Raw genomic sequence first — 25443 nt, 5'->3', positions numbered from 1 at the left:
TGGGTAGTGTCTCTCCACTTCTTCATGTTGATGCAAAAAAAGACATATTGGAGTATTAAATCTAGAGTACTGGGGCAGCTACTCATCTGGCTGGCAGGAGGCACAATGAACTTGCACCAAGCAGTTCACAGGGGGTCACAGAACATGTAAGCTGATCTATCTTCTGCTCATCTTGAGAATAATTTTTAACTTTTTAGCTATTTGATCTTACGTATGAAAAGTTTAAGTTTTAGCAACTGATATAATTCATCAGAAGTTGTGTCAAATATTAAAGAACTTTATTTTCCTATGGTAGCTTTATTTTTTTTTTTTAAATCATTTAAGTGGATGGGGTAGAATTAGAGAATACCAAAGCAGAATATTTAGATTACTTACCACGTGAAGAATTTTATTTTCTGTTTCATACACTGTACAATCCTGTGGTAAAATAAAACAAAGATAATTATAGCACATTGTTTTAAATTTCCTATGGAGAAAGAAAAGAAGGATCTATGCTGATAACTGTCTCTTACAGAGGTACCTGTAAAGACAAATGATCTCTTGAATTTCATCATGTCCAAAAGGTTACTTTACAGTTGTAGGAAACTTGACTCCTCTTGTGGTTGTTTGACCTCGGGGATCTATTCTTCCCTTCAAAGTCATTAAACTCATGTACTCAATACTAACAACAATATAAATGTAAGGCAGAGGGGACAGATTCATGATAGTGAGAAAAAAGTAATTGAATATAATTAATCTGGCAGGTCAGAAATTCAGTGATGCATAGAGAGAAAGACACATTGCCCAGCCTTAAGTCAGGCAGAATGTTGATCAGCTGTTCTACAAGTCTTGTGGGGTGAAGACAGTTGAGTCAGACCTATGACTAGGTAGATTGTGCTATTATAAAGCATGGGAAGAGTAAACAGAATATTTTGAAAACAAATGCAACACTAAAGATGTTAAACACTGTGTGTCTACACTGGTAGATTGGTTTGATCCGTCTTTTGCTTCTTTTCACAAAACAAAGCATCCAAATTCCTAAAAAAGACCTACTGCCTCTACTGGTATTTAATGCTTTGAAGATTTCCTCAGTACAATCCTCTATAAAGGAAGACGTGGTCATGGCAGGACCCTTTCCTACTGGCGAGGCCACAGTGCTCCTCCCGCCAGCCAGCACGCCAAATAACCACATGGGCTCTCAAGCTACAGTTTACTACAATAAAATGAAAAGGAAAATACAGAAAGCTCAAGTTTGCCAGACAGAGATTAGAAGAGACCTCCCAAAAACCCTGGTCACACCCCACTCCTACACAGTGAGCACCCACCCGTGACACCTCCCTGTCAGCAAAGGCGTGCTTTTCTACAACAAAATCCAAATAATAATGTTTCTTAGGTATCGCGGCACCTCCCTGTGTTCAGGGAGACCGAGCCCCCCAGCCCGTGGCTGCCAGAGTCCCAGAGCCACGCAAGTGAGGGGATGGAGGTGCTGCCACCAAACTTGCTGAGGACCAGGCAGGGAGGGATCATCGCCTTGTTTGTCACAGGAATCTTGTTTATAATGCCATACTGGTGCTGGGTATTTACATTTAAGTGAATTAATGGTTAATAACAATAACAAAAAAAGGGGGAAATTAATAAATATATCTCCAAATGCTCTCTCACATTGGAAAAAAAGCTTTCTACAAAGCAAGATAAGGATTTCAGAACATTTATTTAAGGGTGACCAAAAAAAAAAAAAAAGTCTTGTTTATTTGCCTTTTTTCCTTGAATAAGCTTTCAAGTAAAATTTAACTTACTGATATACCTAAAAGATCCCCTCAGGTAACTTAAGATTCCCTACAGTTCTCAAGATTTCCTCTTTCCTGGACCTGACCGTGGCAGCAACCACAGCTAATTGCTTCAAACTTCCCAGGAAATAATTCCAGCATCCTCACTCTATCAGGTCCACGAGCAGCTGAGCTGTGTGACCAGCTCAGCCTGTCGCACTCCCTTTATGGTTCCTCATCCAGCAGCTCAAGTCCTCAGCTGAGCCCCCTCCAGCTCCCCAACCTTCTGCCTTGGGTGCTGCTTTGGGGAAACCTCAGCCCTCAGCCCTGGGACCCATCACGGATCTCTCCCACCCTCAGCTCTAAGGGTCACGTTTATTTTGGAGGGTGGGCACTTTGATAGAAAAATTAATTTCTAAGTGCATGCTGTTTAGAGGATATTGTTACAGAATAAGTAAGTAAAAATCAGAAGATTGTGAGTGCCAAAGAACACAGAGAAGAATGTATATCAGTATTTCATGGTCAAGTATCCCTTTGATGTTTCTTCTGTATTCATACTGTTATTTTCTACAGCACAAAAAAAGAATGGATTAGTTAGTTTGGTTGGCAATGCCCAAGGCACTTTTTCCTACAAGTTTCAGACACATCTAACAGCACATCCACCATCTCCTTTAACCCTCCAAATACCAAGAGAACAAGATGATCACAGCAGGGTTTACAGCTTGACTTCAGAGCTAATGCTCCTTTTTAAATTATTCCTTTAATTTCTGTGCTAGAAATACAATACAAGCTTCATTCTAAACAAACTTAATTACTTCAGGTCAAAAAATACAGGACCTTTATATAGTAAGACTGAAATTTTATTGTTTTGTAGAGCAGAATTAATGTCAGCTATACTTATGCTGCACATTGAAGATTACATTAGCATTTAAAATGTTAATGGCTTTGGGATCCCTTCCAAAATAGATGCATATTGACTTTTTTTTTTTTTTTTTAATACATCAGACTAGTTTAACTGAGAGGTTGAAAGCACTTGCAATATTATACTAAAATATTAAGATATGTAGGTCATAATATCATTGTGATTTATTTTTCTCTAATAAATAGCAATGCACTATGGACCTCATAAAATCTTCCAGGACTAACATTTATAGAATGTTGATCTATTTTTCTTAGAAAATAAATAATACTTATAGTGATAGTCTTTCTACATCCTCCATAAACAAGATGACATGTTAAAAACGTTTTTTCTTAGAGTTTAAAAACCCTTAAAAAATTAGTAGCTGCATTCTGGTTTCCCTGTGTAAAATGGTAAAAGACAAGAATTACAAAAATAATCACAGCAGCAGTATTACTTACAAGCCCGTTTCTGTGCCAACCAGAACATCCTACCTTTCAAAGCCACAGTACACCTTCTTAAACCCGAGCAAATAAGCCAGCATTCTTTTGAATATTCATAAAGAGAAAAGGTCAGTAGGACTTGTGCTCACCCACACTGTATTCATAATTTTAGTTTATAATTCCAAAAGGAAAAAAATGCAAGTACTACTGAAGACTGCAGATACCATAAAGAATGTTTTATGGAAAGTCCTGAGGAGAGTTAAGTAACAAATAAAAATACTAATATTTGTGAAATACTTAGTTCATTAACTTAGTACAATAAAACAGCATGAGTTAAGTCTAGTACTGAAAAGAAACACAGACCTTATAAAAAAGCAACTTGGAAAAGAACTTAAAACCTTGTGTTGTTTGCCAGTGGACATGGTGGACATGACAAAATGATATTTAACAGTATATTGCTTGCATACATAAAATCAAACTCTCTTTGGAATTCACACATTTAAAAGAATGAGATTGCTCTGAAATTAGGCAAATATACACTGGTATATTTGTGAAGTTACTTATTTTACTTGGTTTAATTAAGGTAAAGACTTTATCAAAATGTATATTTAGAAAACAGTGAACAGATGTTCGATCACAAAATGTCGTTTAGCAAACGCAAGCAAAATAAGATTGAGTTGCTGAAAGCTGAAGTCTGCAAAGTTCAAACTGAAAATAACACCCAGGTTTTCAAAGGCAGTTGCTGAATCACAGACTAATTCAGGTGGAAGGGACCTCTGGAGGTTATTTAGTCCAGTCACCTGCTCAGAGCAGGGCTCATTTATAAAGCACACCAGCTACAGGAATCTACTACAACACAACAATTTCCATCAATTGCAGTATGAACTAGAGAGCTTAAAAAAAACATATGCTTCATCCTAAACACAAAGTATTTGACTAAAAATAGGGCACAAGTTGGCGATACGGTCTCTGAATTTATCTCAGTGATGTTAGTTGAACATTAGTGAAGGGGAGAACAAGCAAAATTTTGTTTCACTTTTATTGGAAACAAATTAGCATGAGTTGTGCTAACGTTCCCTCGTAAGACACAGACAAACTTCTTTGGAGAACGTTCGTTCGTGCAGTTTAATGCACATGTCAAAGGCAACTATTAATATCACAGGTTTAAACATCTTTGACATATTCAGAAAATCAATTTCTACTAGAACTAGTGAACTCTTTCTGCTCAATGTAAAATTAACCAATGTCTACATTTTATGAACAAAACTCCAAACCTGTTCTTCCCCAGTTATTCCAGTTACCCTTTCCCCAGGTTGGCCTTGGCACTAGACCATGGCCAAATCCAAATTCAGTCAAGTTAACCTGGTGGATTCATTTTCAGAGCAAAAAGGAGACGTAGCCTACCTTGAGACTGGAGTTATACTTCAAAATGAAGTCAACAGAGAGCTCAAACATTTCAGTGCTCTGTTCTAACACCTTTTTTGCACATTGTCATCAACACATTCTTACGGGACATTGCAGCTTTCTGCATGATACTATTCTTTTATAGTTTCCCTACTTATTTTAGTGAAGGTAGGATTGTGAGGGATATGAAAACTGAGAATAAAGTACATTCCCAAGCACAAAGTGGACAAGTCTAAAACTCCCCTAGGACAAGAGAATAAAGATCAATGATCTTAAAACCAGTACAAGAAGATACTGTTTACAGGCAAACAAGTGGCTGCTTGTTTATCGTTGCATTTACATGGTAAATAAACAATAATACCCAACATTTCAGTTCATCTGTTTGGTTTAAATTTCAAATGAAGATCACATCTTCACACACACAGAGAAAGGATATAACCTAAAAGCTAAAAAAGCTCCTTCCTGGTTAGATACAAGAGTGTGTCACTTGATGTTATACATACAGTACATCCCAGCAAGAAGATCCATAAGCAGTGTGTATATTAAACTAAGATTGCATAGTAATGCCCCCTAGTTAGAAGGAAGTTCCCCTTGGGCGGCAGCTGTAAGTTGTGCACACAAAGCATGGGAATTGTGCACAAAACAAATCTGCAGGTTGAAGACATTCCTTGCTTAATCTGCCAAATGCATCACCTTGACTGCTATTTTTGCACTAAATTAGATATCTGAAATTTATACCATTAATAAGGAGTATCTGAAAAGATCTGAGATTTAGGTTTCTATTAGTTATGCCTTTCAATTCATATTTTAGCCTACAGTTAAGACTGCAATTTCTGCTTTCACACATTAAGATCAATTTTCCTCAGATTTAGTAATAGCAAAACTGTCTCCCTATGAATAATTTTGTTTTATCTCCTCTTTCTGGTGCTAAGTTTAATATACTGTAATAAGATCTTAATAGATGACTATCAAACAACCCAGATCTGACAATAAGATAAGGAAAAGGCAAAACTTGATTTGTAACTGACCTGAAGAACTAACCAAACATTTTTTGTCTTGGAATGTCTTGGAGCTTATGCTAAAAGATAGATTGTTTTTAAGTTGTCAAAAGGAGGACAGCTTTGGGAGTGAAGAATTGAAAAAAAGAACTAAACTGGCAGAGAAGAAATGAATTTCATCTGCCAAAAGCAGTGAAATGAACAACAGAAAGGGAGACGGCAATTCAAAATTATACTATTTTCACCAAGACCACAGGGAAAAGAAAAATCAAACTCACACAAAGTGCAACATCAGCTGAAGGGTGGAATCAGAATCCAAACTTTTTATACTGTAGAGTTCATTTTGCTTAGTCTGTAAATCAAAAATAGCTTAGCGCTATAAACACTTTGTAAGAGAAAGCTTAATAACAATACATAAATAATTAAATGCCTACACAAGAACTTTTAAACCAAGAAAAGAGAAAAATGAGCTTTGTTTTGCACTGCAAAAATGCATAAAGGAGAAAATTTCTAAAAGGAATAAAGCTGAATATTATAGATAACCGTGTAAAAAATAAAGATATAAAGACGGATATTTATCAGCCTTAGTTATTTTTTTTTTTTTCCAAATAACTAAAATTAAATTGGGGGGGAAAAAAAAGTTTGCAGAATGCTGCTATTCCAGCCCCAGGTGCTCACAAACAAAGCTTCAGCTGAGCTTCCTTCTTGCTGTCCCTCCTACCAAACTTCCATCTTTCTCCTTTGCTTCATTCCAAGACAGTCCCACCTGTTCTCTGGCTTCTCCACATGTTCCAACAACACTATTTTGTCTCATCAGCATTTTTAGCCACTCACAAGAGGAGAATCTTGCTGTAATTATTTCTAAAACTGATTTCCAGTCAGTCTTTCTGCACTCCTGTGTCACCTCTTGCCTTACTGCAGGGCCAGACACTGTCAGACTATTATTATTTGTATATTATGTAGCACTACAGACCAGATAAACTAATTTTATGTACCTGTGGACCGTACTATATTAGTTAATGAATTTCAGTGATGAAAATACTACTACCCTTATTTGTTCCATATCTGGTTTGTTTAATGTTATTAATATTTCATGTTGATCACTAAACAGCTTTCATATAACTGGCTCTCCTTCAAGTGAAAGAGCCACAGTACAGGTTCTGGATATACTTGTATGTAATGTAAGAACTTGTTCCCAAAAGATTTTTGATCATCCATATTTTAATCTGTAACAAACAGCAGTAGTTAAGCTCTAGCCCACCATAGCTGTTTTCTTTTATTTAACACTTGCATGTTGGTAGATGCCCTGACGTGAAATTTTCCACTCAAAGCAAAGTGTATTATTTTTAACTTCGCACTGTCCTTCGATCTCTCCAGGCATATCAGGATAACCAAAGTCCAAAAATCTTCCCATCACTCCCAGAGAAAGAAAATAAGCAAGGAACAGAGAGGTAATGCTAAAACAATCTTTCCAGTGAAGTAAAAGCTTAGCAACATTTTTACTACTGCAATTTTTAAGCAACAGCATGAAGAGGACTCAGAGGGGAAGACGACCAGTCCTACCTGTTGCACAATGGTTGTTAGTTCCAGGCACAGTTGAACGATGTTGTTTTTCAGCAGCGAGTATTCCGTCACGCTGACAAATGGGGACCTGTGACAAAGGACAGATGAGTTTTTACAGCATTTAGGATTAAAACTCCTTTTTACAGTATAAGCAGATACGTGTGATACAGAGAGCAGTTCTACACACAGAAATGAGAAACACCTAATCATGACAACCTGCAGCAGCAAGGCAGACAGCTCTTGTAAAATACACCTTTGAAACAAGAAACAACATCTGCAGGAAAGACGTAAACTGGATTTTGGCCAGAACATCAGAAGTTATCGTTCTTGTGGAAAGTGGAAATAGGAGCTTCCAAATAATTGTCCAGATTTCCTTTGTACAGCTCATTAAAAAGACAGCGTTTCTAGTAGGACATCCCTCTTCAGCAGCAGTTAACACCTTCAGAGAGCAAAGGAACACTTGCTCAGTCACTAACAGCTTCCTGCCCACTTGGATTTTCTTCAGGCTTTCCAAATTCTAGCTGAATCTGACCCCAATCGAATTTATGAGAACTGACAAGGTCATAGCCTGAGAGAAGATGACTGCTGGCATTAGGTTAGGAAGATGTCACCGGGATTATACAAATCCTGCAAAGGAGGGTGATTCACTCTCACTGTGATTTCTAATGTGCCATTTATACGTTCGAGAGCATTCAGATTCAAGATAAAGCTATCTATTGCTAGAACTCCAAAGATAGAGAAACAGAGCTGATGCTATTTTATGTTTTGGTTTCTGTCTTGCCACAGTCAAAATTTTAGCTGCATTTATTCAGATAGATACTTTTATTCAAATTCTTAATTTATAAATGAAAAAAAAAGTGGTTGATTGTTGAGCATTCACCAACACAACTGTACTTAATACATCGATCCTACTCTTGATAAAAAAGCTAATGAGAAAATTTAATTTTCAGACTAAACAAGTACTATAATTTATTCTGAAGCTGCTGAACTGATTTGCTCAACTCCAGCTTTTCATGTCCTTTTGATTGCTGAACTACAGTTCAAACTCCACAGTCTTGACATCCTTACCTTTCTTTCTGAAATTACCAATGTTACCATTTGTGGCAGTGAGATGTCAACTTGGAACAGCACAAAAGTGTCTACTTCACACAAAATCCTATCAGACTGAAAACAACCTGGAAACAACTAGAGAAAACTTCAACACCCTCCTGACAAAAAGGGTACTACATTTTGCCTTCAGTATTTGAGAAATTTTCAAAACAAAATTTAGAGCTAGAATTCCAGAACAGCCATTTTAATATTAGAATAAAATAATAGAAGAGAAAAAGAAAGAACAAAAACAACCCAAAGAATTATTCTCATCCATAAAGGTTAAAAAAATAGTAAACTACCTGTCCAGCCAGGCTAGTAGGTTCTTGGCAGCACCAATCAGGTCAACTACAGAGGTAAGAAAATCATTTGGCAGTCGTCTGGAGGCCCTGCCATCGTAATGGCCACTCCTCCTTCTACCCGTTATGAAGTTCTGAAGATTTTTGGCTGAGGCATTCAGCTTGTGAGAAAGAGTTCTCAGGTTTTCAGTCTCCAAACCATAATTCTGCGGGGAAAGAAGAAGATGCACAATTAAGTGAAACACCGTGTTGTCAGCTACGTGAACAAACTGTGAGGTTAAATATTCAGATTGGCATTGGCTGACAAAAGGACAAGATAGTTATGGATTTTCTTCCGTTCTGCTAATTCTGAGGGAGGGGTGTGTTTGAATCTAAGTTTTCAACACACAAGTCCCTTTTCCCTTTATCCACATTCCTTCAGCCATGTCTCTGTCCTTTTATCACTACACCAGTTCCCCACTTAGACCCAGGTAACAAGCACAAAGATATCTCAGCTTAAATACATTAAATAATTCGCTCCAATTCACATAATATTTTGTGGCTAATCGTTCTTTAATAAAAGCACTGAAGGAATTCCCTACACTGCTCTACCTTGCTCTCAATGTCTGCTCCTGCCAGGATGACAGTAAGTGGATTTACTGGATGCCTTTCCCAGCCAGTGACCTGCTGGGCTTCCCCTCAGAAAGAGTTTGACTTTGCACGCTCACAGAATCCCAGAATGTCAGGGGTTGGAAGGGACCTTGAACTCATCCAGTCCAATCCCCCCGCTGGAGCAGGAACACCCAGGTGAGGTTACACATCATCCAGGTCCAGGCAACACGTATCTGCATATGCAGGATTATTTCCCACATACTAACAGTAGGAAAAAAAACACTCAGGAAGGTTTATGCCCTTCCCTGCTTTTCTTTCATGATGCTTAAAGTTGCTGCATAGTCATTTTTACCAAATTGCTCTTTTGGTGGAAATGGACATAGGGGTTTAGAGAATGAATACTGACTGTTAAAGCAACAGCAAATGCTGTTCATCTAGCCACATAATTCATCAAATTATCACAAAATCTGGATCGTGAAACCGCTTATCAAGAACAGAAAGCAGACTAAAGCAAACTACTCTCCATTTCAGTAAAACAGGCCTGATAGGTACATTGCAGAAAGGGTAATTGCTGGAAGAAAGGGCCAAAGTAACAGTAAATCTTCAACACAGGAAGATGTGACTGGTAAATGAAATGAAATGTTTACTTAAGCTTCTTCACATAAAAGCACCATTCAAACAGAGAGAAATTCTGTATATCCACTGGGTGTAACATACGATAGCATGAACATCTTCACAGAAAAAGAGTTACATACAGAATATCTGATTTGTTCAGCCACAGACTGATTCAGTCGTATATTTTAGGTCAGAGCTCAGCAATTCCTGATGCCCAATTCAATGACAGAAGTTGGAAAGAAGGAATTCAAGATGCAGAAATTCAACACAAATGTGAGATCAGAGACAGAAAATCTTATTATAGAGGATATCACCAGCAATAGCATCAAGATGAAGCTGTGCTCAAAGTGACACTTGTTAGTGAGGTGTACAACCGACTTAGGCTTCAGGATAAGTCTGTTTGCTGTATGTAAAACATAGGTTTTAGTTTTCACAGTTTCATTCTCTAACTCTCTGATTTTCCAACCGTCAGCGAGGATTTCTGCCATCCCCTGGCTCCCCTCCGCTGTTCGGTTTCAGATGCTTGTTCCCGTGTTCCAGCAGATCAGGGTTATTGTGGGGTGACAAGAGGAAAGAGACAGGACAGGTGACCCCCAGGCCTTTGGCAGCTGAGCTGTATTTTTTTGAAGCACAGAAAAAGCAGGTGGCTGTTGTCAGAAGCACTAGAAGTCAGAAGACAGGGGAGAATACCATTTTTTTAACAACCTGAAAAAGACTGTTGTTTTTACTGCTGCGGAGTGGAAGACATGATGCAAGAGACCCATTATGAATATTCCGCATAGTTAAAAATGCATACTGGAAATCGGAAAATAGGAAGTCTGCATCCAAAGAGATATTCATTCCTCTTTATATCATAAATCCAAGATGCAAAATAGCTAAATACACTGTGACAATGAACCCTCCAGCTCTGTGTCTGTATCACAATCCCAGCTAAACCTCTGCTGGTTTTGTGCACACATTTAGCTCTGAACTTCCATTTTTAAAAGACAGTGGGAAAATTAAGTACATTTTTTATCCACGTGATAATATAATACCTGTGTTTTTTACATATTCAAAGAACTGGAATGAAAGAAAATCTTCAGCTGTGGCTTAGGGTGTTTTCATATCTTATTGCTTGTATGCAATAACATCACAAATTAGTTTTTTATGCTAATAAAACTACTATCTGTGAAAATTTTAGCTACTAAGATAAAAATTGGCCAAATTATTGTAGTGCACAGTAAGGGAAGAAATAACAAGTACAATGGAAAAAAAAGTGCCAATCATTTTTTTGCAAACACTAATACCTGCAGATCACAAGCTGAACATGAAATATCTGCAATATAAGAAAAGTTTATTTCTTTTGTGGAAAAACACCCACCAGAGTTATATACTTAAAGATACTAATATTATGAAATTGTTTTGCTATAATGTGGAGTACAGAAGAAGAAAAATGTATGCTCATTGCAGTTTGTTTGACACAGGGTATAATTTTAGCTAAATAGTTTGTATTGCATAAGTAATTACTGCAACTTACCCTAAAACCAGATTTATTTTTAATTATAGTAGTTTTCTTAATGTTGGAATTCATGTAATTAGTCAGTGTAATGTATGTATAAATATGTATAAACACACGGATGCATACACAGCTTTTTCTGCAGGTGATATTTTGAAAACATTACAATTTCCAGAGAAATAAAAGTGCAGAGCAGTAGGACTGAACGAGGAGATGAACAGAAAAGACCCTGCCTGAAATTCAAGCATCTTACATGAAATTCACCACATTAAGGTTCTTAAAATACCACAATCTAAATATCATGCTATGCTCCCATTTTTAGGTTTCACAGAATCCCAGAATGTCAGGGGTTGGAAGGGCCCTGGAAAGCTCATCCAGTGCAATCCCCCCATGGAGCAGGAACACCCAGATGAGGTTACACAGGAAGGTGTCCAGGCGGGTTGGAATGTCTGCAGAGAAGGAGACTCCACAACCCCCCTGGGCAGCCTGTTCCAGTGTCTGGCACCCTCACCGTGAAGAAGTTTCTTCTCATGTTTAACTGGAACCTCCTGTGTTCCAGTTTGAACCCATTGCCCCTTGTCCTATCATTGGTTGTCACCGAGAAGAGCCTGGTGCCATCCTCCTGACACTCACCCTTTATATATCTGTAAACATTAATGAGGTCACCCCTCAGTGTCCTCTTCTCTGAGCTAAAGAGACCCAGCTCCCTCAGCCTTTCCTCACACGGGAGATGCTCCACTCCCTTCAGCATCTTCATTGCCCTGTGCTGGACTCTCTCCAGCAGTTCCCTGTCCTTCTTGAACTGAGGGGCCACAACTGGACACAATATTCCAGATGTGGTCTCCCCAGGGCAGAGTAGAGGGGCAGGAGAACCTCTCTGACCTACTGACCACCCCCTTCTAATCCACCCCAGGTACCATTGGCCTTCCTGGCCACAAGAGCACAGTGCTGGCTCATGGTCAGCCTGCTGTCCCCAGGACCCCCAGGTCCCTTTTCCCTACACATGCATGAAGAATGCCCACAATGTACCGGTTTGTTCCAGCTGTGCCACAGCTGCAGTCTCCGTTTCAGACAATGGTTTAGGAGCCCAAATGAGCCCCAGAGCAAATGTGCCTTTGTCCCCTCAGGTGCCACCATGTCCCAGCACCCAAACCTGCCCCGCTCCCCTCCAGCCCTCCATGGGCTCTGGGCACCCACCACCACTCCTCTGGGCTCAGCTTCCCCATTGCTTCAATCTGACAGGTTTGTGAAGTGCCACAGAAAGCCTCTCCCGTGCCACCTTCCCATGTCCCAGCACCATTGTACAGCGAGCGGGATCGGGAAATTAATTTGAAAGCTCAATCTTCAGGCTCATCTTCCCCACTACAGGCTGTTTTTTGAGTCATTCTCAGTTTACACATAAATTGACTTATAGTTATCACAGACTTGTGACATGTGCTGCAGCTTTGGGGGATGCTCAGCTGCCCCTCTGCTGGGAAAGCTGTTCTGGTCCCTTCCAGGCTGCCCGCTTGTCCCCACCAGCCCCGTCACCCCCAGGGACCTGCACTGCACGAGGTCTCTCCCCACCCGTCTGCCCGGGGCCCCCGAGACAGAAAATTCCCCAAAGCAGCTCCGGGCTTTTGTAACCCGCTTTGGGAAAACGCGATGTGGCAGATGGGATCCCACATCTCCCTGCTGTCTGCATCGCTGCACCCATTCTCCTGCAAAGGCCACGGCTTCGCAGCGGAAACTGCAGGGTTGGTGATAGTGTACGTTTGTTCGGCACTTCAGGGATAAAAACAAGCAACACTGTGTGTTTGATAGAAGCAACGATCCAAAATTAATCACACACTATGATTTTAGCATAAATAGTTCTGACACTTCAATGGAATGAGAACCATCAAAACACAGCTTTAAAAAGTTTCCTCTCTGAAGGTATTTTTTAAGAGGCTAACAGAAAACACAATAGAAACCTAATTCTAAAATACTTGCCTCTGTACACAGTTCTTTGACTTCATCAGGTAGATGTATTAAAATTTTGTAGTGTTATTTTTATCACACTTTAACACTGAAGATACTAAAATAGCATGAAGACAAAGTGAAGTGAAGGCATTGTGTTTCAGTCAGGTGTGTCATGTTTTCCTCTTTAAAAAGAATTTACAAGCTAAATAGCCTTTATGTGAATAGCTATTTCTCAAGGAGGTAAAATAAATTTTTCATGTAAATCACAAAGGTCCTGCTTTTGAAATTATCTTAACAAGAAAACAAATTTTGCTGCAACATTTAAAATACTAAATTAAAATTACATATTAAACCTCACTTCCACAGAATACGACCAACTTTGAGCATTTATTACAGATTTCAGATAGAGTGCTAAAAGACATAGATTGGTATTCTATGTGAGCAGAGGTGACAAATTCAGCTGAAGGAAGGAATAAATTATACCTTGTAATTAGTGCATTATATTTAGTAGTGTGAAAGTTCTGCTTGAGTGGTGTGTAGACAGGAAAACAAAACAAAACTTGACTTGCAGTCTGCTAACAGTTACACCTTTGGCACTCGATCCCATTGTCTATGTCATTAATATAATCAGTACTGGTCCAGTACAGACCCTTAAAGCCACCACTGATTTCCACTTGGACATCAAGACACTGACTGTAACTTTAGACGTGACCATCCAGCCAGTTCCTTCACCATCACATAAGCCCATCCATCAAACCCACCTCCAATCTTAACTTAAAAGCAGTTGCACATGATGCCTGAAAAGTGCCCCATCCAAAACCATCTAAAAAACCCATTAGTGACCATATGACTCAGTACAAAAGTTCAGGTCTAGAGATTAGAACCTAAAACTGAACACATTTCCTGAATGCTAGAAAAAGGACAATGATTAAAATAAAATGCAAAATCTGGCAACACTCAGTGAACAGTTAAAATAAATCCAAGAAGCACTAAGTTTCATTAACGAAACTCCATGTTGGGTGTAGTGTCAGCCTTGTCATGGCACAGTAGTGTTTTAATTGGGTAACGATCATAATCACAAACATGACCTAATTCTCAGGATGTCTGACCACAGACCCCACTTCTGCACAGTTTAACTCACCTGTCTGCAGTAAATGTCTAGTGGAATTACTATTAAAATAGCCATTTCAGCTACTGTACAGCGAGGAGATGCTGTAATGCACACCGAAATATCTTAACACACAAAATGATACCTATTTTGATATTTACCAGGATCCAATTTCCAAAATTGCAAAAGAAGCCTGGTTTACTAAATAAACTTGTTTTGCTGTGCATTAGAGAAGGGGAAAAATATATATATATTGTAAAAATACATAAAATCCTAGCCACTGTTGTTCTGCAAATTACAAAATGTATTAAGAAAATGCATTCCATCTTAATGGCTGGGGACTTCAGTTCAAGTACAACATTGTTCAAATTTGTTTTGGCTTTTTCTTTAAAAACTCTTCTCATTCTGAATCAGGAAATTAGCAACACTATACAATAAAAAAAACCAAAACCCTTCTCAATATCTTTAATAGCATTTGCCTATCAGTTTATTATGACAGTCAAACTGCAGTATTATAATCTAGTTTATGTGCACAGAACACAATGAAATTTCATAAAAATAAAAGCATGGAATTTATTAATAACTATGTTAATACTATGCAAATGTGCAAGATCATAAAACAAATTAGAGTACATTATCTGAAACACCTCAGTACTTTTCTATGCGCAGCTTTCCTCCCTCTGTGCTCCCCTCCATTGTAATTATTCTACCTTTCAGAGGAAATTGTGTCACAATTCTTTCTTGTCTCCCGAGTCTCTAATTTGGAACTTGTCACAGTGTTTCTAAGATCGACCTTCCTATTATCTTGTAAATAGACACATTAAGTAGATAGTGCTAAGATTAAATATTTTAACCTTATTTTAAAACCTGTCATTTGCATTGTATTTTTAACTTGTAGAAGAAGCTTTAGCATTTCCATAGTAATTGATATGTATAAATGTAATCAAGCATCATTAAGGTGCCTTGAAAAGCAATTTTATTGAAAAAGCCACGTGTTTCTGATTTCAGATAAGAACTAGGAGATGATAGTCATTCCTTTAAAAATCAGACTCAAAAAGACCATCAGTCCAGCCATCAAAGCAGAATATGGTATTTAATTTTTTTTTTTTTTAATTATGTTTGAGTGTTGAGAGTCAAATGACTGGACACCTGGTAAGAGGAACAGAGTTAGAGAAAAGCAGATGATGAGGATATATTCATGCAAGTATCTCCTCTGAAAACATGGAAAATATATGGCTGGTCTGGGCCTTGAAATGCCCGTGGAAGAAAGATGATCAAGAGCAGACACAGACACGGGATGCAGATTTGCTTGTTCAGGCTTCTCTGAAGGGTCACTCATTATGACAAGACTTGACCCAATAGATGCCAGGCTAAAACTGCACCGGAGACTGGTTTCTATGAAGAAATTGTTAGGATGATCAAGAATTAACCGGTGTTCTTATCACCCACCTAAACACTTTTTAAGTAGCTTTTCCACTGTAGCTCTCGCTACAGGTCTCTGAATATGCTACATAAAATCACCTTGGCCTGCTTGATCCCAAGGAAGTCAATGGGATTTAAATCCTACAATATCCAAATATTCTCTCTAATTGGGTAAGCTTGAATAAGCTGGAACATCTTAATGTTTGCTATGTACGAGGATGAGAAAATCTTACTATGGTACAAGTATCTAAAATACAAAGTTGTATGAGAAAATTAAATTAATTATACACAGCACAGGCATTCAAAAATGTCCTACAACATTAAACAAATCAAATACGCAAGTACCTCTGTCAGGCTAATCAGTGTGAGAAGTATATACTTTCCTAAAACGCATTTTTAAATCATATCATCATACAATGGGTCACGCAATATGATCCAGCACATCACGACACGTCATCAATGTATTTTTTGCTTAAGGTGTGCAAAAACATGAAATCTGCTATTCAGTTACGTAGACTGCTTGTTGCCATAATAGTGTCAAGTATAAAGGAAGGTACTTTTATGCAAATAAAAATATTACGGCACAACATCTGGTCCCAGATGACTTGGGCCACTGGTCTTTTTTCAACATACAGAATGTTCACTTTGTGATACATCCAAATATATTTTCAAAGATCATGCCACTCTCACTCTGAGTCTGCTGGCCACGTTCTGAATATCTTAATGTCATTTTTTCCATATACGTTTTCTGTTTTCTTCATTTTTTTTCCTCATTTATTTATTTTATAACTTCTAAGGCTTTTGTATATTCCTCTTCACAGTTTTAGATCAGTCATTCAGCAAGTACTTGATTTTTTTTTTTTTCTGTTTTTAAATAGTCTAAATAAGTATACCTTGCTATCTATCTCATTTATTGAACAGAAATATATCTATTTAAAACTGTAACTAAAACTGGAGGTGTGTAGCAGGGACTACAGAATGCTAGTTTAAAGATTTTATTAAGCAATATCCAGTCAAAACAAACTTGTGTATTTTCTAGATCAAAATATGTGCTCCAGATGCAGAAGATATTTGTTACATTGAAACTGTCTAAAGATATATCAGGGATCAGCTGGTTTATTTATTCTACTTTTTGCTTGGAATCATCTAAAGCATTGAAAGAGCTATTTGTTTAGTTAACCCTCGTTCTCACAAAAGTTTTAAGAACAGCAATTTTGAAAAGCACAGATTCCCTCTGAAAGGAGATTTTACATCTCATTTCAGCTGTAAAATGTAGAGTGGACATTTCTACCCCTGAACCATCAGGAGATTTATTTCTGTGGAAGCAATGAACCCTCAGTTCCAGAACCAGCAGAGCCTGATCCTAACCTGTGCGTACAATAGTACTTTATCTGGAAGAGAATGTTTTACAGCTTTGAACTCCAGGAGCATCACCCTGAGCTGTTCGTAACTCCTCTCCCGCTGTACTTCCAAATTCACAGCTTCTGCTCAACTCCATCTTCACAGCAAGTTTAGATCTAAACTCCCTGGAAGTGAATTTGCATTTTAAAAGTCTTCTCCCTTTCAAAATGTATTTAATGTTTTCTCGTATTTTTTTGAGCAAAACCTTAATATTACATCAGCATGAAATAATGAAACCTTCTTGCAAGCACACTGACATAAAACGGTGAATGTACCGCACCATCCGCGCACCGTTTGTCCTTTGTCAAGCTGACATCTGTGCATGTTTAACAGCTTCAATGGCAACCCTCAGAAAATACGCCCCTAGGAAGATAAAGCTGTGGCAGCGTCGCTTTTCTGATAAGCACAAAAGCCAGAGCAGAGAGGAATAAGGCAGTTCGGCTATTTTGTGTCTTCTTTTCACGTCACAAGATAAATGGTTTCCAATTATTTTCCCTCTAGTACGAAGTAAGGACTGATCTGCATATGGCTTCAATTAAAAAACCCTGTGTAAGCCAGACATCTGCGATGGCTTGACCTCTTCCGTATGTGTACAAAACAAGCGATGCAGGATATGCTGATTGGGGATACTGTGATAAATAAAAAAGACCAAAGGATGACCTAGGAGATATTACCTCCAAAAATGTATTAGACCATGGGCTGGTGACTTTTAAAAATTGCTACCAAGTATTGGCCACATTAGTGCTCACCGGGCTGCAAGTGATGGTTCCCAGTGTGCGCCACGACTACCCAAACGTCACATCCCTCTTAGAAGCACCTAAATTACACCCAAATTCTTCTCAAAATTTCCTTTTTCCATTCCAGAGAAACTCCACCAGCTTTATGTCATGGACAAAACATCACAAGCCTATACTGTACCTTGCCAGTACCCTCTGATCTTCATTCACATGCTGCTCAGCAGAAGTTAATGAGGTTGCACACGTGTAGCACACTGTCCAACATCAAACCTGTATTATTCGTTACTAAAACCTCGCAACCAATTAAATTTTGTTATTTATTTCATAATAATCATAGTTTTGTGTAAAAAAACCCAACCATCCAATCATAGGAATTCTAATATTTTCATTTTTAAATTACCTTTTAAAATGAAATATAAGGTAGAAATGCAAGATTAGAGGGTAAGAGATTCAGTACATAGGACAAAATTAGAACTTTAAATGATGGTGAATTATTAAAAGTTCAGAGAATAAATGATAGGCTTTTCTTTTGGAAATAAAACGTTGACACTGACCAGTTCCCTTAGATCAGACATTTAGCTTCAGTTCTGGCAGAATTGGTGGTTCCATGTTAAAATTATACCAGATTTCAAATCAGGAATCACTAAAGAAAAAATTAGCTATTGCTTTCTGCAAGGGAAAGATCATTTTGCAAATGAAACACATAAGCAATAAATGTAATAATTTCCAGTGAAATATCTACAGCCGCAGAAAAAAATTCAAAGCTAATTTTAAATATTCATAATATTGTTTATACTTAATTATTTAAACTACCAAATAAGTAGCAGTGCAACTATTTTTCATTAAAAGACTAAGAATTACCAATGTATTTTATGTGAATCATTATAGAGACAACAATTTCTTTGATGTTTTAGACTTTGAACACATGAACAAACCAATAAAATATCTGTATATCACTGAGCTTTTGGGTTATTTTAAAGAAATTTGAATATTATGTTAATGGAATGATATTTTTTATATATAATGGGGAAAGTTAATATCTTTCTGCAACGGTCTGCATTAATCTTCCTTTTTGTTCCAAAAATAGAATCCTATACCCCCTTAATCTGATACACCTTCCCGCTACTATTTAATGTAATTAACCGGGTCTGGATCAATTAGTGGGATTCAGCCAAGGAACCGTCCATCAGTGCCCATGTGTTCTGGGTGTGGGGAGGCACAGACCTGTCATCACCCATGTGCCGATGCCTCTCCCCATGGATCTTCTGGATTTTCTCCCAAAAAGTCACTGGTTTAGGCTCCACCCCACTGGTGACCTCCTGACCACCCCAGGATCCTCATGGATTTACTGTTCTGTCAAGTTTAGTTGCGATTGTGTAAAACTGCCAAATGTTGCCACAGGTGCTATGGGGTGAGATGGTGCAGACAGAGGCAACGCAATCACAAAAACATCACCTGCTTTAAGAATTATTCCCATTTGGATGTTTCTCACTCCCAGACATTATGAGACTTCAAACAGCTTTGGTAATGACTTTTAATAAAACATGCTAAGCCATCCATTGCAGCTGGCTAATGGATTTAAATTATATATTTAAATGTTTAATGCAATAGTATACAATTAAATGTTAGGTAGCAATACACCAAAACCACACGCTAGTGTTTGATGGAAAGGGCAAGTCCCCTGTACTTCAAGTCATGATTATAGAAAAACAGTATGTTTTCCTTCAATACACCCTGCTTAATGCATCATTGCTGTGTTTGCAGCGAAAGATCAGAACAGGAGAGATACCACTGAGCGCTCCAGAATTCAGAACTTAAAATTACTGAGTTTAACTCTCGTACAAAAGCATGGGGTTTAGTGGCATTTTTATGAAATCACAGCATACTTTGGAAGTCTGTATTTTTACACTTTACTGAACAGAGCGCTAACTTTTCAAAATTGCGTAATGAGAGCAGGCCAACAATTTCCAGACATTTATTGTCACAGTGATTTGAAGTCAGCAGTAAGAACTATTTAACATGAAGCCTATATCTGCAATGTTCTAAGTGTGTAGAACACACAAGACAACGCTAGATAGAACTAAAAAGTTCCCAGGATTTTAATAGCTTTTTTTTGCCACCTCTCGCTTTCCCCCCTTCTTGTGCATGAAGAATTCAAACAAGAAGGATAAAGACCATCTAAGCCACTGACATGAGTTGTTTTTACAAGTCAGTGCACACGCAGACATCTGAGCACAGTAAATTAATGTGGATTTGCATCAACAACCAGTAATTATGTTTCATGTCCGCCAATAAAGAGCAAATGAACAATGAATTAGCTTGTCAGAGCTGCCCAGAACCACAGATATTTTCAGCCACAGAAAAGTTTTAATCAGTTCCAACATTTAACGCACCTATCAACAATTAACAAAACCTTAAGGGTAGTCCACAGACCAATCCCAGAACAACTTGTCCAACTAGATTTACGAATTTGTCCAGGGTTTCTGCACTGTCCACAATCAGTGTTATTTCCATAACTTTCAAAACCCAGAGTATTCACCCAAATGCTCTCGTCAACATTCAGTTACCTAAGTCACTTTTCATAAAGTTTCACTGTACTTTGTTTTAAATGTTTGCATGAATTTGGCTATAAAGCTCTAAAATTGCCAAATTAACATCCCCTTCTGCACAAGAGAAAGACACAGTTGCTTAGTATTAAGCACCACGTGACATAACACTGTTATTGAAAATCACATTTACTGAAGACAATATATTCTGTAGCCTATGGCATTCTGTATAAAAGCAGGGATTCTTAAAATAAAAGGCTATGACAGCTGTTTAGTACACATGGGTTTGTATGACAGCATTACTACTGGTATTATAACATAATAAAAGAGTGATCTAAACAGATTCACCTGATCACACCAACTCCTACACTTGGCTCTTATTCCTGTACTTACAGTCTTGCAAAAAATTAAATGTCCACTTTCCTCAAGGATTTGAGAGAGCACAAATCCATTCTCAGCTCAAAGTCGCCCACAAATATCATGCAGAAATAGAAAAATAAAGGTGTGAAGCACTATTTTATCTCAGAGACGATGTTTGCATAGCTTTGATGAGAATTTCTCACAAGATTTCCTCTTGTGGCAAGCTTTAATCAAATACACTCTAGTGTTCTCAAAAGCAATGTAGAAATCTAGCAACACATTTTATCATGAGATAAGACATGACACAGGTCCCAAATATTACAAGCATGTTTTTTTTTTTCATTCCTTTAGTCTAGAAATAAAACAATAAAAAAGAAAACACGAGTCCTCTGCTGCACAACTTATTCATGTGTCCCTAGCAGCTATTCCACACATTTCACAATGAAATTCTAGGGAAAGTAATAAATCATATCCACTTAATTGGATATGTCAATTCTAATTAGCCCACAAAGGCCAGGTAAGTATCCTTAGGAGACCACGGGGCATCTCCACATTGCTGCAGACAATGCAGCAGGTCAAGTGTCCAAATCTTGGCTAGTCCGTGGCGTGGAACACAAGAGCTGACACAGAGCAATTCAGAATATTGGTGCAAGGCAGCAGGGGAATGAGATTAAAACCAGAATCTGGCCTCTTGCTTATTGCTGTGCACTGGTTTTAGCAAATTAGACAATTGTGCAATGAAGGATGCCTCAGGAGCACAAAGAAATCAAAGCAAAAGAAGCAATAAACACCCACTTCACACTGTAACACGCAATGTTACAGCAGCTGGTTTCAGCAGAAACAACCATGAAATGAAACCAGGTGTTATTATGTAGGTTTTCCTTCTGCCACTGCACAGGAAAAATGCCCATTCCTTATACCCAATAGTAATTGTGATCACTATCATCAACCTTGAAGGAACCGAACATCCAGAAGGGCTGAAATTACAGACAAAAACATTGTCTTCCAGATCCAAACCTCAAAAGAAACCCAAATGATGCCAGAAATGAACGTACCATTATCATCCCCTAAACCAGAGGAATATACACAAATTATACTGTGTACCAACACCATTTGGATTGCATTTCAGCCAGTATTTTCCCTCCTGCCCTGGTCTATAGCATCGGACACATGTGGTATTTCAACACCATATAATTAGCCTACCTATTCATTTGCATAAATTTCTGCCACTGCATTGGCCTAATAAGTAGTGATACAATTTATTTGCACATACTGCAGTGTGCTGTTCTCTGCCAGTGAGTGACAGTAACTCATATTATGAAAAGGCACAAAATATTAATTGACAGAATACCACTGAGTTTACCCAGACACATAACCAGTCATAGGAGGTAGTAATGGATTATTAAAAATGGATTATTTCATAAATTTATAAATGGAAATAAGTACATTGATTTTTCACTAGCCTGCGGTAGTTCCTGTAGTGGTGTATTCACCAGCCTGGCCTGCAATGGGTCAGGATCCTCATTCTCAGCGCTACTGAAATAGATGTATTTTCAGAAGAAAGTTACAGCCTTTGGAACAGATTTAACACTGTGAATGGACCCTGTCTCTCCCTGTTTTCTGAAAAACAATTCTTGTGTGACAAGAGGTAATCTCTCAACTATGTCAAAAAGACAGGAAAAACAAGAGCCTCTTTCCTCTCATTAATGTGTTAACATTGTCTTGCTCTACAGGCAACTGGAATTAAAATAGGAGTCAATACAGCAGATTTGTACCTTACCCAATTTTTCTTACCTAGCCTTAAGTAGGAAGAATACAGAAATACTTATAGCCTAAAATAATTGATCTGAAGTTATTAATAGATAACCTAATACCATAAAGACTGGATGCATTATTTGTGGAAAAGAATTAGATGTGACCTACTGGAATTCACCTGACCTGCAGCCCACTCGCTCCTACTCTTTCCCTTTTGGACAGTGTGCAGGCAGCTGAAGTTTGAGTAAAACGCAGCCAACTCCTATTCTATTTCTGGTATATACACCTTCCTGACAAGACAAAACAATTATGCACACGCACATGTAAATTACCTGTGAACAAAAGTACTTGAGGCTACTGTGAACCGTTTGTACAAACTTAATTATCTTCCTTAATGTTCTGATCCTAACAGATTTTTGAAAATGCAAAAGTTGGCAACAGACTTCAAAAAGATAAAAAACAGACAGTCCTTAGAATAGTTTATTTTTCCAAACTGCATTATCTGAAAGTCTAAAAAATAATTAAGCAGCTAATTAAACTAAGCAAAAGATGATACATCCTCTCTAATATGTGAAGTAATTAACTAACCCATTCTATACTATTAATTCAGCGGTTTGGCACAGCATAATAAATAATGCTGGACTGCCAAAAGTTGAAATTCTTTTTCAATTGAGATTAATAAAGCTCTCTGGATGCATGTATGTTTGTATAGACAAAAATAATGTATGTGCCTGGTTCCTCATTACACTGAGGAGATGGAATCTCTCCTGATCTCTCCATGAGATGGCATTCCATGGCAAAGAAAGATTTATTTCCAGCTATTTAAGCATCAATACGTATATAAAATGAAGATTTTATTCTAGAATAATTACCTTTGAATAACCTCTGACATGTGGGGGGAAATAAGTATCTGTCACACTGAATTATTTGTTAAAAATGAAACTTGATTACATGTCAGGTAAAGAAAGAAAAAATACTTCTCAATATACTCTCAATATTTACAAACCAACAAGTGCATCAGCAGAATGAAAGATGAAAAGGATCTCAAAAGAGATAACTGTAGGTATGGCCATTAAAAATAGTATTAAATAAAACCTGAATAATTTTAATTCATAAGAAACAACTGTGTCAATACAGAGGCAGCTATGGAAGACTCGCTGCTTCATCTTCAGCATGGCATACTGCAAAATGAATTATTGCAAACTGCTTTCCATCTGACCAACAAATTACTATTACTGTGGCAATTTTGTTTAGGAGATGCCTAATAAAGAAAATGTTAGAAAAATATTAGGGGGGGAAAAGCGCATATTTGGTAGCTATATCCCACACAGATTTTGCTGTTTTTTTTCTTAAAAGTAGTAAATATGTGAGCAAATGACACTCACTGCAGTTGTTATAAACATGTTGACCCACAGGTGACTTTATTTTGCCTTCTAGCAGAAAATCTCTCATGCTTGGATTGCTAAATTCTGCAGTAACTGCAGACAGAGAAATGTTCTAATCTTTATTTCTCCTTGAATGCTATCACAGCACAGTGCCTAATTTCACTAGCTGAATGCCTATGAATTAACAGTGCTTTTAATTACTTTAGATACAATCTATATTTGAACATGCTTTTCATTTTACATTCATTTTTCTTCCAGTCATTATCAAAGTCCTTCTTTCCACTAGACTGTTTATATTTTAATTTGTGCGGGCCTTAACAACATACTGACTCCAATACTGCCCTAATGAAATTAAATTTACTTGCATAGGTTTGAACAGCAACCCATGTTGACCTCAAAATACTCCTTCTTTCCAATATATTTTACTGTCTATCAAAGAATTATTTTCCCCAGGCTCTACTACTTCTTCAGAGTCAGCCTTTGTGCAACTAGTCCTCCAATACACACCCAGATTCATATTTCAGCTTTAATAAATTTACAGTCCAAATTCTAAATGGCCTGCACTTTTTAAGTCCGTAGATGTTTTTTAGGTCACTTCAAATAAACAATTGCAGAGCAGCTTCTGACCGCACTAGTAAGAATGGACTGCTGACAGAATTTTTTTCCCCATAGCCATCATTCCCAATTTTATTCATAATTAAAACACTACTCAAAAATGTCTTTCTAGAATAGGCAAAGAATTGAAGCTGAAAGTATGGCTCACCTATGACTTTTCCTTTCATAGCACTTCAATTCAACCCAGAGCAATCCCAAGAAAGTGCCAGTATTCTCTCTCCTACAATGAAAGATACTCTCACCTTTTGGACTTTAATTTTATCCTTTCAAAACCCAGATTATTCTAACATTTTAAATTATTTTCTTTTTAAGGTCAAATACATATACTTCTATATCACCATATTGCCACTTCTGTTATGCACAGGTGTATCTAGTACTTTGATTTTCCTCTGTTTACTTTTTTTCCACCTCTCTCTTTCCAGCTGCAGGTTGGCTTCTTCCAGTGTAGAATCTTTTTACGATAAGATTCTCATATGTAACAGGAAGTTAAAGAAAGCTCTGAATTCACATCTTTAAAAAGACAAATTATGATCTGTGATTGTACTTACTAGTAACATCTCTTCTGATTTTATTGAGAAATAAAATTATGGTTTGAATCATTTAATCAAGACATTATCAGCTTTTTTTTTTTTTTACGTTTATTTGTGAGAAGTGGATACAAAAACATATTGAGGACAAATGTGTGATAGATTCTACAACTAAACCTTCCCTGCCTTTAATAATTTGCATTTGAGAGTCTAGCTAATATGTGGGTTAGGACAGGGAATTAAAACCACAGGATGTGCCTCCTTTATTTTGATTTTTCTGGCACATAGAACCCTCAGTATGGGTCAGCATGGTCTGGATACGCTGTGTAACAGTTTGCCTCACTGTGACAGGAGCAGAGATGCTGGGTTTTGATGTGTAACCCCAACAGCTGCCCCTCACCCCCCAAAAAACAACCAGTGGGCTGGTGGCCAGTGCCTCAGGGAGCACAGATGGAAAATACAGCGTCGCAACCGGCACTTCCAGTGTGGTCCAAGAGCTTGAGCTC

At 37.7% G+C, this 25443-nt stretch overlaps 1 protein-coding gene across 1 annotated transcript in view; it reads right to left on the bottom strand.

The window, feature by feature from the left end:
* The window catches only part of LOC309444301 (connector enhancer of kinase suppressor of ras 2-like), a gene marked incomplete at its 5' end in the record, with an annotated part of 168646 nt that overhangs the window by 79147 nt on the left and 64056 nt on the right, over positions 1 to 25443 (bottom strand). Inside the window, 3 exons of the mRNA XM_082061999.1 lie at positions 376 to 417; positions 7052 to 7139; positions 8443 to 8645. Coding sequence (XP_081918125.1) covers positions 376 to 417; positions 7052 to 7139; positions 8443 to 8645 — 333 coding nt within the window. The remainder of the gene's footprint in view (positions 1 to 375; positions 418 to 7051; positions 7140 to 8442; positions 8646 to 25443) is intronic.

Source organism: Streptopelia decaocto (assembly GCF_964273445.1).
Source record: "Streptopelia decaocto genome assembly, chromosome: 10".
Lineage (NCBI taxonomy): Eukaryota > Metazoa > Chordata > Aves > Columbiformes > Columbidae > Streptopelia > Streptopelia decaocto.
Note: the sequence above shows the minus strand (reverse complement) of the source record. Positions and strands in the feature narration are given on the sequence as shown.